This window comes from Epinephelus lanceolatus, chromosome 21 (genome assembly GCF_041903045.1).
Source record: "Epinephelus lanceolatus isolate andai-2023 chromosome 21, ASM4190304v1, whole genome shotgun sequence".
NCBI classification, from domain to species: Eukaryota; Metazoa; Chordata; class Actinopteri; order Perciformes; family Serranidae; genus Epinephelus; species Epinephelus lanceolatus.
In genome coordinates this window covers 3,824,490-3,841,571 of record NC_135754.1, presented here as the reverse complement: position 1 = coordinate 3,841,571, position 17,082 = coordinate 3,824,490, and the positions used below count along the sequence as shown (strand labels likewise).

The 17,082-nt window shown below is 39.1% G+C and overlaps 2 protein-coding genes across 3 annotated transcripts in view; both read right to left on the bottom strand.

Annotated features, from left to right (window-relative positions):
* LOC117247282 (DNA-directed RNA polymerase III subunit RPC4) lies at nucleotides 1-10,036 on the bottom strand. 2 transcript variants are annotated; one of them, XM_033611697.2, is made up of 8 exons: nucleotides 9,194-10,036; nucleotides 7,334-7,380; nucleotides 7,053-7,207; nucleotides 6,797-6,921; nucleotides 5,765-5,876; nucleotides 3,233-3,519; nucleotides 2,366-2,515; nucleotides 1-883 (listed from the first exon to the last, which is right to left on the bottom strand). In XM_033611697.2, exons 1-8 carry the CDS (start codon nucleotides 9,383-9,385, stop codon nucleotides 743-745), a joined length of 1,209 nt encoding a protein of 402 aa, XP_033467588.1. In that variant the 5' UTR covers nucleotides 9,386-10,036; the 3' UTR covers nucleotides 1-742. The 2 variants fall into 2 exon arrangements, with proteins under 2 accessions (XP_033467588.1, XP_033467587.1); XM_033611696.2 differs by having other exon boundaries at nucleotides 6-883; nucleotides 2,366-2,518.
* A 1,911-nt stretch (nucleotides 10,037-11,947) lies between these two features.
* The window catches only part of LOC117246999 (ectonucleotide pyrophosphatase/phosphodiesterase family member 7-like), a 28,156-nt gene continuing 23,021 nt past the window's right edge, over nucleotides 11,948-17,082 (bottom strand). Inside the window, exon 5 of the mRNA XM_033611068.2 lies at nucleotides 11,948-13,457. Coding sequence (XP_033466959.2) covers nucleotides 13,339-13,457 — 119 coding nt within the window. The 3' untranslated portion in view covers nucleotides 11,948-13,338. The remainder of the gene's footprint in view (nucleotides 13,458-17,082) is intronic.

The following is a 17,082-nucleotide window of genomic DNA, read 5'->3' as shown; positions in this document are numbered from 1 at the left end:
TTTTGGGGGGAGTTTTTCCTTATCCACTGCGAGGGTCCTAAGGACAGAGGGATGTTGTATGCTGTAAAGCCCTGAATTGAAGTGACATTCACTCAGTGGTTCTGATGGACCAAAGTCAGGAACTTCAGCCAAATGATAACATCATCTGTCTCTGTTTAAAGATAGCCTCTGATGATGGGCATCCTCGGTGATCTTCCTTTGGGCATTGACTAACTCAGCCTGTAGCTGGGAACAACGTTTGCTGGTCTTCAGTCAGTCTCAAGCTGGCAATCATGTTGCCTGCTCTGCTGGTGTTTATAGAACTGATTGAGTGTAAACGAATGGCCTGCGCTCAGGTAACATCCACAACAGTCCTCATGGGTCAGTAGGTTGAATCTGATACCATGTATTTATCTCATGATTATCTGTATCTTTTTGAAAAACATGTCCCCCTGGCAGTGTCTTCACATCAGAGAAAAACAATCATTCAGATTCTGGCAGATTGTTTTGCTATCACAGGATGTTAAAAAAAAACAAAACAAAAACAAAATCATAGCACAAACGGGATAACTCTACGGTACATAGCTGCCTTAAAAACCTCAAAGCAGAGGTATGGACAATAGACCTTTCCTCCACAGTGATCTGTTGGTGTGGTAACAGGTCAGGAATCCCACACAATTCAAACTTATCTTTTCATGTGTCATAGAATCTGTGCTGTGTGGTCTCAGCTCTGTTGGGTGTCTGTGTAATATATGACAGATAATCAGGGTTCCTGTTGCTGCTGTGTTGAAGCCTCTCTCAGTAAAGCCTGGAAGTCAGGAGATAAGACCAGTTTGTGATGGACGTTTCCCAACACCATCATGTCTCCAGTTCGACCATCAGACAGATGCACAGACACCAGTTGCTGCAGAAGGAAAAAGAAGAAATGGCTTCTTTATGAATACAGACAGAGAGGCTCTGTTTTTCTGGTCACATCTAATAAAATTAAATTGAATTGAATCTTGACTTAACATAAGGGCTGCGTGATATGGAGAAAATCAAATAACACAATATTTTTGACCAAGTATGTCAATATTGATATAACGATGATATTGCAGGTCTCAATATTGGTGCTTTCACAAAAAATTTACACTGTGAGATTTTTTAGATTTTCCCTGTTTAAGTTTTTTAGGGGGAATTTTTCCTTATCTGCTGTGAGTGTCAAAAGACAGAGGGATGTCTGAAAAGCCCTCTGAGGCAAATTACGATATTAAGCTTTATAAAGAAAACTGAACTGAACTGAATATAATGACTAAGTGGGTAAAGGCAAATAATAGAAACTAGAACAGTCAGGTCAGTTCAGAAAATTACATCACTTTACTGAAATGCAGCCTTTCAAATGTAAACATTATATCTATTCTTATATTATGATAGATATATTAGTTATATATTGCCCAGTTCTATGATTATTGGCAGAGCTCATCTGGTATTGCAATAGTTAAATGTTCAGTTTTGAAGAGGAATTAAAAAAAGCCCAATACAGGTGCAGCTACAGCCTCTCTCACATTAGCAAGAAACAGCAAAGCCAATCCCATTAGGCATGTTGGGTTAGAGAGGTGGGACTTGTAGAAAACGTTGTCTGTTAACCTTTTGTGTGCCATTGAGTAGACAATGGCAGATATTAATGGTTATATTTTAATAATCTGCTCAAAATTCACCAGGGAAGATTCTGTATAGACATGTCTCTACTGTCCATACCCAGTTGTGCCCCATTGGTTTAAAGTGCTTTAAAACCATCTATTGATTTTCAACTTGATGCAACAGTGCATCAAGTTGATGCACTGTTGCATCAACTTGATGCTAAATAAAGGAATTGGTTTCAGAATAGATTTTTCCTATTTATCTAACACAGAAAAAAGGTGTTTGATTTGTTTCAATTACCTTTTTTGCGAATTTTTGTGAAAGTAATCTCTATATGATGCTCATTATCTCCCATGTGTTGTCCTAATCACCCAATAAGGACACACCCCTGAATAAGAGCATAAAAAAACAGGCTCAGGTACTGTCTCTTCATCTGAACCCAGTCTATGTCTGGACCCTGATGAAATGTGCCAAGGTCAAAACTCTTCATTTACAAAAGCTGTTTCATGAACAAGCCATGTCACTAATAAAGTCTTTTTATAAAATCTCCACACTCCTGCTTTATGTGTGAATGCCTAACGTTTACTATTTTGCACAGGCAAAGTTGACATGTTTGAGCAAAGTCATGGATGCTAAAAGAAATACATTTAAAGAACACCCAGAGACTGACACATCTTCTCATAGTAACAGTTCCCTGTACCTCTTATAATGCATGTATAATATGTCACTGGCACACACACCGACACACACAGTCCAGTCACAGTACCTGCAGGAAGGAGAATGCAGCTCCCTCAGAGACGTCCATGGCGATGTTACCCAGCTTCAGCTCCACCTTTCCTGACTTTCTGATCTGCAGTTTACCCAAAAATCCTTCTGGGAGCTGTGACAGCACAGGACAGCCCTCCTTCACCACAGCCTGCTGACGACAGGTGCAGATAAACAACCTGTTAATAACTGTCTGACACTGGCCAACAGCTGATATGTTTCACACAACCTGCTATTTTTGAATATCCCATTAAGAGAGACTCTCACTGCAGCCTGTTCTGTGAACGGTAAATGAAGTTCAGACTCTCCTCGGTGTCACCGGTGAAGAGGAAATACATCAAGTGATGGACGGAGCAGTGAGTGGCAACAACCCTGCCCACATTTAAGAGTACTGTTTGCGGTGGAAGTGCTTAACAGACCTAGGGTCTAGGTACCATGTCTGAAGGGTTACCTTTGTTCCAAAGGTACTATACCGAAAGTGTTTGGTGGAAACTGGGCTTTAGTGAGAGCAGATGTGTAGTGAAGGGAGTAGAGCTGGGAAGTACCACAAACAAAATCCCATCCTCCTTAGCATTAAGCAGAAAACTCAGACACAAATCTCTTAAAACCTTAAAACCTGCATAATTCAGGACTTCACAAATCACAGTGGAAAAGGCTTTCCAACAGACTCAGTAACAACACAAAGAAGAAAAGAGGGGAGCCATTGAATGCACCATCTTATGTGCTTATTTATGTGCACAATAAAAACACGTGATTCCATGTATGTTATATACAGATCACGCCACATATTGTGCTCTGAAGCATCTTCCAATATGTTGCATGTTGCCATGACAGCATCACAGTGTCAGTGTTCACCCTGTTAACTCACTTGTGCTTCTAGATGTGAAGGCCTCTTGTCTTCAGGCTTGCCTTCCTTCTTGGCAGGTTTCTCTGCTGTAGATCCTAGAGGGGTGTCAGCCTTCTGTCTAGACACTGTGCCCGGCATGCTGTCAGGTAACTGCATGAAAAAGAGCTCCTCTCTGCCAGACAGGCTGAGATCCTGCAGCAGCTCCACCATAGATGGCTGCTCTGGTTTGGGCAGCTCTGTTCTGCCGTGGCCTGCTCTGCTCTGAGCTCTGCAGGATGGAGGTCTGAACAGAGGAGGGGTCTCTGGAGCTGCCAACATGACAACCACAAACACTCATTGATCATGCACTGACATGGAGCCTTGGAGTCACATTGTAATTTAATGTCCATGTAAACATTTGGTGCTCATTCAGTCTGCATGCAACAACACTGAGTTCTGCATCCATGCTGCTACACTGCTGCCTGCTTTCAGAAATGTCAAATCCTTTTACTCAGAGGGGAAAAACAAAGCAGTCGCTACCATGCTGTGTGTTGTATGGCTTTCTGCATGTCAAATACACTTAAAATCCAGGGTAATTTTTAACCTGAACACTACTTTCCAATGTTTTTGTGATTTATAGGAAGCGCATTTTTAAAAAAAAATAAGTCCAGTATTGAAAGGAGCGGCCAGGCTGCGATGTAAACACTCAGGGCATGTTCACATTGTCAGTTTAGATCACTAACAGTGCTTGTTTTTTTGCCACTGATACCCCTTTTCCACCAAAGCAGTTACAATGCTGGTTTGGGGCCAGTGCTTAATTTGGAACCGGTTTTCCTGTTTCGACAGGCTCAGATTGTTATTCTAAGTGTCTGACAAGATTGTTGAATGGATCCCTACAGAGGAAGACCTTTTTTTTAAAAGTAAGATCCTTTTTGTTTAACCAGGAATAGCCCTGAAATTGCTATTGTCAAGCTCACCAGACTAAATTTAAATACACAGTAATTTTATCATTGTGAAACAAACTTCATTCAGCTCACGGAATCAAATCAAACTCACAGAAAACTGTCTTGGGTTGTCTTTCCACTGTTCCATTGATCACCACCTCTAGTTAGGCCAAAAAAAAAAACCCCTCTTAATTCACCCAGCATAAATATATGCTGACTGGTGATTTCGAGGATGTTTCTCGTCAAACAAAAAGTAAGTTTTATCCAAACAGTGTTTGATTGTTTGGCCACTGGTAAAAAAAAACCTGTGCGTCTCCAAGGACCTATAGCTATTGAGGCTGAAACTCACTGCATGATAACATCACAGCATAGGCTAATGGCATTGAGAAATGTTAGTGCTGCCATATTGTCCAGAAACGTGCATGGAATTCACTAAAACATGCTGGTCTATTACATCATAGAGTTAATGGCTAAAGAGCACTGATATTACGACAAGTTTAATTAATCCTATCTCTTAAAAATGTACTGTAAAATTTCAATTTGTAGCCCATACAATTATGTGCTCAAATCACCAAACTCAACACTCTTATATTTAAGACAGGTCTTTTATTCATTTTAAACCAAAGTGTTGCTCAGCAAAGATGGGAAACACATTTAAATTGTTTTTTTTGAACCAGCATGAATATTACTTGTATAAAAATTAGGCTTAAAATAACATATCAATTATGTGTTATGTTCTGACACTTGTTTTACGGCACCTGAGGATAATGGCACCCGGTAAACTGATTTAACATTACTTTATCCTGTTAAAACAATATTCATAACTTGGATTAATTTTTATAAAAACACTTTTTTATTCTTTTGATCGGTGAACTCTTACAGACCAACGAATATATATAACTTACCGGGTGATCGAGGAAAGGACACATTTTGATATTATGACAATGTCAGAGGAAGGGAGTCACCACTTGTTTTTTTTTTTTTCATGCCACTAATTCTGAATGAATTAGTCTTCTCGGGTGCTCGTAATTTCAGTAAGATGGAATGATCCGAGCTAACAATGTTTAGCATCTCCATATTGGCAAAAGTTTAGACATATATATTTATATGCACAATCTTAACAGCTAACTAACATGAGCTCAAGTGGGTAGTCAACAATCTGGTTTATACATCCAAAGAACTTCTATAAAAATGAACTGCTTGGCAACCAGACCAGGCATCTAATTGAGACAGGGATTTATTTGTCAAAATGTGTAGCCACACTGGGCTAGTAAAATAGACTGGGTGTTTAATTGGGACCAGGCTTTTAATTTAAGTTTTACAGTAACAGTGTTTCTTATGTGAGTTGAAAAACTGTGCTTTCCCAGCATTTACAGGCTGGGGGAAAGGACTTTTCCTCCTTGCAGACTCCGCCCTCACGGTAAGGGCGACTGGATACACAGACTGTATCTATGAGTAGAGACACACTGTCAAAAAATAAATAAATAAATAAAAAAAAGCATATTGCTACAATAAATCACTTCACTTGAGTGTCCTGACTGAACAGAGCTCCTTGTTAACATATAATGTGACACTGTTAGTGGTGGGACAGTTACAGTAGTACAGGAGAAGTCAGAGGGAGTTTTCTCACATGCTGTGGTGGTCATCCGTGTTTGACTCTTACTGAAGCTACTGGACTGACACAGGGGTAGCTGGATGGGTTTCAGCTTGGCATCATTCCTCAGGCCTGGATCATCTATGAACTGTGGGTGCAACATATAGCATTAGTTATGACCACTGATGAATATTGGAGCAGTTTTTGATTGCTGTAATTGTTCCTCTTGTCCATGCCATCCAAGACCACTACTACAAGACCATTTACAGTTTTGCCAATCCAGTGTACAAGTTTAACCAATTTGGTTTAGTGCAAACTGTTTATATTTATTCCTTTTGCTTGCTTTAAAAGTGCTGCAATGGACAAGGAACAGCTGATTCGTGAAGTTGAAATAAAGAGTTATCTATATGATACCTTATTATTTCACCACAAAAACCTAAGGAAGCAGCTGGCTGGTGGGAGATCACCAGAGAGCTTAAAGTGTCTGGTAAATGACCATCACTAATAACAACCTGCTTGCTGTTGGCTATGTTGAAGGTCATTTCCAGTAAATATCATTACATAAAACATGTATTTTCTGTTTAAAATGTACAAACATAGGAAGACAGCAAGTAGGCTACTCACCTATCTCCAGTCTGATCTGAAGCACACTGCTGGTAGGTTCGTGGTTTGTTTACATTACACGACAGAAGTGCATATTTAATGGACTTAACGTGGACGGAGAGCTGCTATGTTAGGTGATGTGACAGGCAGTGGTGGCGGCAGTTGGATGCTCATTTGCTGTTAGGACACCATGTCATAAGTTTCTGCTGAGTCAAGTGCAGCCCCCCATAGTAAAATTCAGTATACTGGCTTAATTATAACCTGGTTTTAATTTTTTTTTTTACACCAGCTAAACCCTTATCACATGTAACAGATAAATGGACTGATTTATTGATTGATTTTTAGTACCAAATTCAATATGTGTGTCTTAAGGATGAACAACTGCTGCAAGTGAAATGTTCATATGGGCACCTGACTGTCTGTCTGTTAAGACAGACTTGAGAAACTGGAGCACAAAGTACTTACATCATCCCTCTGTAGTTTACTGAGAATCTCATCTTCATCCTCCTCTGAGTCTTTCCTCTCTTTCTTCACCAGTTTACACACAGGAGAGGTGGCGGAGTCGTGCAGGTCTGTGGCACTGCGCCAGCCTGAACAGAGAGACAGGCTGACTCTGAGGGTAGAAGCGCACCTGTACTGCATCTGTAACAAACCTCTGCTGTGCATACTGGTGAAAAGAAAGGATACATAAAATAAGAAAGGAGCATAAGAAGTTGTGCACCTGTTTTGCGTACGGTGTCGGCGGGACCCTGTTCAAAGATGGAGTGAGACTGAATGGTCTGAGGCCTCTCTCTCCTCCTCCCTCTGTTCTCTCTTCTCCTCTCGTCCCTCTCTCTTCTCTCCTTTTTTGGAGCCACATGGATCTCCTCCTTTAACCTGGGGAAATATCAGACATGATATTTATTATCATTAGGCTATACACTACATACTAACAGCACAAATAAATTCTAAAAACGTTCATTATATCAGGAGACTTGAATTATCTGATTGATCGCCACTTACTCATCTCTGCTTTTCCTCACGGCATGCACATTTGGCTCAAAGGTTTTCTTCACGTGAAAAGGAGAACAGAGAGAAATATAAGACTTTGATAATACTGAGTACTTCTCTATTGGGATTTATGACAAAGGTGCAACATGGTATATTCTAGATGCTATAAATTCTATATGTACTGGGGTCCTGGGGGACCCCTGTCAAAAGCACTCAATTCCGCCCATGCGGTTTTAAAAACATGGAACTATTTCTTGTGTCCATGTTTGCCATGACCCCTTATTTAAAGTACCACACACTAGAGGTAGTTGCACTCATCAGTCAGTTCAAGCCACACATTCAGAGGGAGACAGACATAGATGCAGCTGACACAGATTTCCTCAAGTGCCCTGTTGACAACACTACATACAGCTCTGAAGAGCAGTATTTAAGATAAAAAGATGTTCAAAGTCAGAAATACATCACATCATTACATAATAAAATGTTTTATGACTATCAAATTCAATTGATCAATTCAAGGAAAACTCCACCTGCTGCTGTGGATGTCCGGTGCTCAGCTGGAAAAAGGTGCTGCCTTTGTTCCCAAACACAGACAGGAAGGTCGCAAATGTTTGCTCCTACTATCCCATGCCAATATGCCCTGAACATAGCATGGGCTAAATTGTGTGTTATTAAGATCAAGATCAAGATCAAAATTAACTTTATTGTCCCACAAAGTGGGACTTTTGTTTTTGGCTCTTCACCCATACTGCAGCCACATAACTACAACATAACATAGTAAGTAAAGATATCAACATTATATACCAAATGTAACAATATCAAAACAAAAAACAAACAAACAAAAAGTTTAATAAATAAATAACATCAAGTGCTACAAAAACACAAATCATCAAATCATCATAATCCAGTACCTGTTCTGGTTTTATCTGTTATAACTGCCTGTAGTGTGTGGTGTTCATAGTTCATAGTAAACCCAGCTCATTTTACATTATGTACAAATTGAAAAATGTAAATTTGAATTAGGTCTGCATTTATTCCACCTTTATTTTGACAGGGGGTTATACTGAGATTAAGGTCTCTAACTAGCCACTGTTGCATTGAGAAAAAAAGAAGTCTGGATTTCAGTTATTTTATATTGGGGTCAAAATGACGCAGGTTGGTTTCATCATATAAATATTATCATGTTTGATTCTGGTGTCTTTTAGTTTTCCGTACTGTTAAGTAAAGGATTGTACAAGCATAAAATTGTACTAATGTTGATTGTGCTTGGGATAAAAGCTGCAATCTGTATTTAAGAAAAGTATTTGGGATGCAAAATGATATTGGCACACCATCAGTATCCGCAGATACTGGCTTTAAAAAATGAGCATTCAAAATGAGCCAACATGCTGATAATATCGGTACGTCATCCGTATCCACCAATATCAGTTTTAAAATGAGCTATTAGAATCAGCCAACATGCTTTTCTTATTTTGCACAGTGAATGAGTATTAAATACATTGAAAAGCATACTATTTCCTGTCTCCATCTGCTGGTGGGCCATCATGACAAGAACATGCATGCATAATCTGATCTTAATTCCGAAGAGACCTGATGATCAATAAAATTAGATAGGAGAAAATATGTATCGATATTGGTATCGGTCAAATGAGATAATTGTAACTTCACTAATTAATAATTCCAATGTGTTTTTTTGTCAGATAACATTAATTACATAACTCATAATGTTTTGAGAAGAAATGTTAACATTGCTCTGATGGCTGTTTCTTACAGTAGTTTATTACTTAAAGTTAATGGTTTTGTTGTCTACTGATGATTTAGTATCATAAAGCAAAGATCATATCCATGTTTCTTTGGTGTGTCATTCATTACCTTTGGTTTTTTTAGCACTCCCCCCAGTGTCAGGTCCCTGGTTCTGAGAGACGTCAGTCTTCCAGGTGGGGTGGGAGAGGACAGAGTCCTGACCCGGCCTGGGAGTCCTCTGCCCACGCTGAAGCCTAGCCCGGTCCCGCTGCTGAGGCCGGAGGAGCCGGGAACATCTGCTCTATCCCCGGAGTCTGTCATTTTGTGCTACCTGCTCCTCTTTTAATACTCTATTTTATAAGTGGCTGTCGGTAAAGGCGTGTCACAACACATTCTGTTGTTGTTGTGCAGTCAATCACCCACGTTATAGTTTGGTAACAACGTTCCACTTCCGGTAAAAGCCGTCTTAACTGAATGTGTTTGCTGTATTCCTGACATATTTATGTTACTCTTTCTCCCCGTCCAACAATAATATCCCCAACACGCAGTCTAAAAGCACGGCTCCATATAACGTTACACCAGCCAACTTAACAAGTACTTATTACCCTCCATTTTGTTAGCACCCGCGATATCCAGACAGACTGCGCCAAACTGCAAAACTACGCTCACGAGGATACAAATGTTTCCATTTTAATAAATCGGAAAGCTGCTGGTTATTAGCGGTTGTTGGTAGTTACATTCTACCTCGCTGCAGTGTACAGTATCCTTCCTGCAGGCTGCATACAAATAAGAGTTCGTTTTTGACACCTCTTAACTGCCAGCGGAGTGTCCCGATGCTGGTTGCAGAAAAACATAGAGTTCGGTACAAACGTTAAAAGTCTGCAACCAATGATATTATTGTATCTGTACCGTTCTGGCGCCGGTTTAACTTGTCCAGTTTAAAAGCATCTAGCATGAGGAACATTTCCTTCCGTACTGACTGAGCTGCTTTGTTTTTGTTAAACAGTACTACACCCGTGGAATCACAGGAGGGCGCTGTTTGTCTTCTCAGAGTCAGAGTGACTGTCCTGTGATAAAATGGAAGACATCGTCAGCTCTTTACTCAGGGACTGTTCTTTACATGTTAGAGGAGGGGGGGTAGCTGGGTTGTTTTTCTTTTTCTTTATATTCATTACCCTGCCTGAAGCTACAAATATTTTTCCTTGAGCCTCCCTGAGTGAGTGGTGGAAAATATACCCCCCCCCCCCCTTTCTTAGTTATTCAATACCTTTTGATGTGTAAAAGTTGAAAAGTTAAAGTTTAAGACAACATCCTAAGTTGACAAGATCCTGCAGTGTTTTTTCTTTCCTTTTCGTGCATGCTGGTTAGTTCTTGCTAATGGTTTATTTTTGGCCAAATTTCAAATGTGATAAAGAATAAAGTGATTTTGATAAAATAGCACTATTTTAAGATGAGATTTGTTTATGTTTTTTTTTTTTTTTTTTTTTCTGATGGAAGGGTTTGTCGTACATGTTGTTTCCAAGCATTGGAAATTTGAAAATCCAATAAAATTTCTGTTTTTAAGTGTCTGTTATGATAAATGCTGTAATTTTGACACGTGTGTGTGTGTGTGTAATACATATATATATATATATATATATATATATATATATATATATATAAAACCCATCCCCTAAGCCACAATGAAAAACACGTTCTTCCCGAGTGCTTAAAGGGATAGTGCATCCAAAAATGAAAATTTAGCCATTATCTACTCACCCATATCATGGTGAGACCGTGAGACATGTTCATGTGTTCACGTGCTTTCGCTGGTCTCGCACGCAAGCGTGCACACGTGAAGGCGGTGCACAGAGAGGCAGTTAGAGCTACAGGCTACACTGAGATTAAAAACAGAGTTCAAATGACGTTTTTCCAAACAACTTTTTATGTCGGGGTTTCAGGACACTAGGATCACTACGGACGAGCAGTATGGAGATATTTTGTGGTTTCAATTATGTGTTTTTGGACTTTTGAATCTGGGGCGCCTTAAGCCTCCATTAGGTGGAGTTGTGTTGCTACCCCTCTCCCCTTGGATCTCTGCAAGGGATGTGAGGACTCTAAAACTTCACCTGAGCCTCTCTTGGCATATGGGTGAGTAGATAATGGCTGAATTTTCATTTTTGGGTGCACTATCCCTTTAAAAAATTATTTGACATGCCTCCCCCCTCATGAATAAAGAACAGTCCCTTAAGTCAAAGTAGTGGTATACTTCATACTTTTAGGTTACTTAAGTAGTGTACTTGAGTAAAACTTTAAGATGCATTACATTATACTTCAACTATTTTAGTTTGAAATCCCCACCACACCATTTATCTGACAGTTGGAGTTACTTGGCAGACTATCACCAACAGTACCTAATGGCTATAATTCCACCTTTTACTTTCCTCATTTCACTTCTGTTCACCATTTTAATCATTCTTTTATTTCTGTCGGCCCACTGATTTTCTGTACTTAACATACAGGCCTACAACATTTGTGTTCTCTTATTTTATACCTTTGAAGAACTTTTTTATTTTAATGTTTTTAAAAGTGCTACTTAAATAAGCTATTAGTAGCCTATTATTAGTAGTAGTAGTGCATTTTCACAAAACACATGATAAGCATATACAATATGATGCATTGTCATGGATGCACTACAACTGAACAAAATATGAATGACAAATAAAATGTTTTGTAATAATCAGCTTCACCTCATCCAGCCACATCAAAATCTAATGATGCAAAATGATGCAATGCAAAGTAATGTGTCAGTACTAATACATTAACAGGCAGCACTTGGTTGGAAAATTTCTATTTACTTTTCAAACTTTGAATATATTGGTGACAATGCAATAGAGTATTTATACATTGAGGTAAAACATACTAAAATTATTTAAAGCAAACATACGCAGCATGGTCCTTTCACTATGTTGTATTTATTTATTTTATTTTTAAGGTAAACTCCACAAAAATGTCCCGGGCTGTCAAAATGACATAAATAACTTTATGGTCACTTGACACAAAAACCTAACCCTTGTGAGCTTGACATATATATTTTTTTATGTCAAGTCAACATTTTTTTAATTTTGAGTCCATTTGACTAAAATTTGTAAAGCTCATTTAGCTCTCATTTAACAACTCAATAAGTCTGTGTTATGTATACTAGATATTCTCACATAATATGACATAGAATTCTGTTATTAAAACACAAATTATTTTATCATTTGATTGAAAATAAACCAAGAGAAGTATGCAACCAGACAAGAGTCATGTGTATCAGGTGTACTCAGAACTTGCTGTTTCCAATAAATTTTTGAGCTGAGTGCACAAATTGTGATTTAGCTGAACAATGACTTTAAGATTACAATATATAATGCTGTTTGTACACAACATAATTCAACATAATTAATTTTAATTTTATGTTAATATGACATAGAATTAAATGCTCAAACAACAACAAAAACAAAAATGTTATTAAAAAAGTGCAAGCTGATTCCAATACATTTTGATTTGAGTGAACAAATTGGGGTTTACAGTGTAGACTGTAGTGGCAGCGCTCCAAAAAACACTTTGCTTTTTTTAGGGAACGCTCTTGTGGACTGGCAGTTGTCAGGGTGGCTGCCACGCGGCTGTGTAGTAGCAGCTTACCGTATATTAAAAGTTCAAAAAACATTCCCTGTGTGAATCACTTTCATTTCACAGTGAATTAGAAAATGATTGAGGGGCCACCTGGCACCCTATCGGGGGCCAGATTTGGCCCATGGACCTTAAGTTGAGTATCACTGCTCAATGTCATTTTTCATCCTGAGTAATGGAAGCTGCTTGACACTTAAACAATGCTCAGCTAAAAACCTCAATGTGAACCAAGTAAATCACAATGTGTTTTTCCCCCTCTCAGTTAGTTGCATGTATTTGCAGTGTAGAATACATGGATAATTATTTGTAGGTGTTGTTCTAAAACAAAATCGGCATGAGCTACAGCAAATATGAATGAACAATTATCAACTGGTTTGAGTTTGCCAGATTGTTTTACATGAACAAATGTATCTTACTGTTTGATACATGTTTGGTTATAAAAAGGCCCTGAGTGGCTGAATTCTCCATCATTTATAAACTCATAAATAAAGAATGTCTTATCCTTCGCCTACAGTAAGCACACTCTTGTACAATGAGTAGAAAATGCAAAATTAAATTTTCTCCTTTTTTGTTCTTACTTCCTTTTCTCAATATTTTTTTTAGATAAATGTCAAAGTTCCTCATGCTCTGGTCCTTTTCCACATGTTATAGGATGTGGTAATGATGAAAACAAGCCCAAGAACCCCACTCACTGCTGACAGGCCAATCACCACCTCCATGTGATAATTCTTCCCTGGAACTGAAAACAGACAGAAAACATGCAGATGAGACAGCAAATCAGCCAGACTGATAAGATATGAATTTACAGCTAGATAGTGTAATCCAGCCTGTGATGTCTGGGTTGAAGTCCTGCAATAAATGTAACCCTTGTGAGGATTAGAATGTTTTTATGGACATTTGGTCAAAGTTGTCTCTTTAGTGAAATATGTCTGCTGCTGGAAACATGTAGGGAAAAAGTATAAGTAACGGTACTTTCACCTCAAATCATACTAGACAAGTTTTTCAAATTATGTTAACAAATTGCCCAACTACTTGCTTTTTCTGGAGCTTCCAACAGCTTCTCACCATCTTAATCATGGATGTATGAAGAGAACTGGATACAGCAGAGCCCATCACCATTCCTATGAAAGCTGCTCAGTGGGGCATGAAGCCAAAAATGTTCAGCTGCCATGTATAAAATTATCCAGATTATTCACACCTTGGGACCATAGACCAGGGACATTGTTAGCCAGGCTAGCTATTTCTGGTTTCCGCTAACTTGAATTAATCATGTAGCTCTTTTAGACTTTCCAAATGTTGGACCATCGCACCGAATGAATCAAAACTTGTCAGTGAAACAAATCATTTCACTGGGGTTGTGATGCCCAAAAAATGTATCCACTGATTCACAAGATGCTTCTTCAGTTCAAACGGACTAGTGGGGAGTCACAGGCTTTAAACTGTGTGTGGGTATAAACTCTTACAGAGTCATTGAGGTCATATGTGAGCTCTGACGACCTCAACAACTTCCGATCTTCTGGTCGCACATAACACCCTTAAGTCTTCTCCTTAAGGTTTTCTTAAAATGTTTACTTACATATTCATGGTTTTCTCCTTGTCTTGGTCTAGGCATTCCTAGACCGATGCACAAAAGACCTTTGCAACCAAAGCAAGGAAAACTCTATCTTTTTCTGACTCTATCTTAACTGCAACATGACAGAGTTTATGGTGATAAATGAAAAAAAATAACATACCCTGAGAAGAGTGTTCTGTGACCAGGAGAAAGCAATGGATACACTTTTGATTTAATACTATAGATTTGGCTGCACTAATTTTGGTTGCAATTTCTTCCCACAACCATTTTCTGTTTTCTGGTACTTGGGGGTCATATTTGCTTTGTAGTATGTGATTTCTATGATTGAGGAATGATCTTTCATCCTCTGACCAATATGGTTTTTTCCTCTGCCATTTTTCCCTATCTAACTATAAGCCAACTTTGTGAGATTGGAACAGGCATCACAAGCGTGGGAGCAAGCCAACAGACAGTCTCCATGAAAACTTTTACCATTGTAAAATCTTTTCTAATGCTTTTAAGAGATTCTGTACTGTCCCTCAGTTTAGGAGAAATTGAGCCTTAAGTGTCATAGTTAAGGAGAAAAATGAAGGTGTTTTGTGCAACTGGTCACTGGTCCCACTACAATTCCCTCTCCCTATCATTTTCTTCCTGTGCTCTTTGTAAGCAGGTCCTCACCACTGATCTTTGATCAAAGTTCAAATTAAGATATTGGTCTGTGTGAGCAGGTCTCCTGTACAATGTGCTCTTTCTGTCAGCATTTTATGAACATGAACTTGATGCTCTGGTTGATATTATTGACTGGAGTAAAAATATCATGCATGTACCAATACCAGATGTCAGGTTGCATAGAAGTGTGTTGCAGCAATCTGTGTGCTGAAATGTTTCATGTTTAAGTTAGCTACACTGAAGGAGATGGTTGACCCTTTGACTTCTCTTTTGGTCTGGACGTAAAACATCCCTTTGCAAATGAAACAAGTGTTGTCAGGCACAATTCTAGGAGCTGGATTTTCAGTTCCGTGTTCTGGTTGGTTTTATCTTGCCAGCTGAGGTCCTGTGTTAGCCCTCACCATTTCTCTGTGCAGATGCTGGTAAAGAGAACCCTGACAGTCTCTGTGTGGGGAGAACTTTTATGGCCTTTGATTTCTGGGCAAAACAGCTGAGCACACTCAGTGACAACTGAGCAAATCCATTTTGCTGACAACTATGAGATAGGGTCAAAGCTCCGGAAGAAGCCAATAAGTGGACCTGTTGTTGAGATGCTTTGGTCAAAGTCAATCAGTACATTTACATGCACAGTTAAGTTGAGCCACAGTTATAGCTGACTAGGCCATTTAATTGGACTTCTGTCCTTGTCCCAGTATACAAACATGGAAGGGGAATACATTAATTGACCAAAGAATATTCGACTCCACCACGATAGGTGGCGATATGTCACCTATAAGCTTGTTAGTATATTTCCAGTTAACCTATTACGTCACAGACCAGTCACCATTTCATATTTTCCTCCCATCCATGTGTTTTAAAATATTTAACTCTTTCAGCCAACACAGCATGAGCTGTGTCTTGTCAACAGTCCAAAAATGCACAGCTCTGGATTTTGCCATGTTGAAACCGGCTTCTTCTTCTGTTATGCATTCAATGCTATTCCACTTTTGGGTCAAAGCCCGGGGTGGAAACTGTGGAGCATGCGCAAAGCGCATGACTGTATACATGCAGGAGTAATTCAGCTCCCAATTGCAATATCTGGGTGTGTTAGTCTGAGAAATTTGATTTGGTACAATTTCTAAATGTATATTAAAAGTCTGGTTTAAGTCAGACTAACAGAATAAATCAGTTTTCTCTAATGTCATGTAAGTGTACTGATTGTAAAGGTTCAGAATGAACTTTGACTCTCCTCACAATTACACAATTAATATTTCAAGTTGTGTTTCATCATACACTTTGAAAAACATATATTATACAGTATTCTATGTATTAGCAACTAGCACTGAATTAATGGTAATATATTTATTTAAGTGAATATATGAGACTGTCCTCCAGAGTATGACGCCATAATGTTTGTATAAGCAGGAATTAAAACTATAGGCTGTATTGAATAGTGGACTTAATAACCATGTTGTCACCCATTGGTTTGTGGCTTTTGAAGCCTTGAGTTACGCATTTTGGCCTTCATCAGAACTGACCCAACACCCTGCAGACGGCCTATCACTCAGGTAAATTAAGGTAAAGTAAAGTCCCACTGATTGTCCCTGAGTGTGGGAAATTTGTTCTCCGCATTTGACCCATCCCCTGAGGGAGCGGTGAGCAGCAGCGGTGCCGCGCTCGGGAATCATGTGGTGATCTAACCCCCCAATTCCAACCCCTGATGCTGAGTGGCAAGCAAGGAGGCAATGGGTCCCATTTTTATAGTCTTTGGTATGACCTGGCCGGGGATCGAACCCACGACCTCCCAGTCTCAAGGTGGACACTCTACCACTAGGCCACTGAGTTGGTCTTTACTCAAGCAGCCACACCCATAAATATGCATAACTTTAAGCGTTGATGAAATGTAACAGGTGAGTTACATAAAAATACACCCCCCATACAGCTGTCATGAATGTTGAAATTAACTAAAGAAACTAAAACTGTTGTTTTTTTTTTTTTTTGTACCAGGCTGTAAACATGTTTATTTCTGCTGTAAAGTTGGGCATTTCAACATGGGGGTCAGTGGGGACTGACTAGCTTCTGGAGCCAGCCTCAAGCGATTATTCACAGAACTGCACTTTTTGGTACTTCCACGCTGGCTTTATTTTTCAAGCCCTTAAGGACA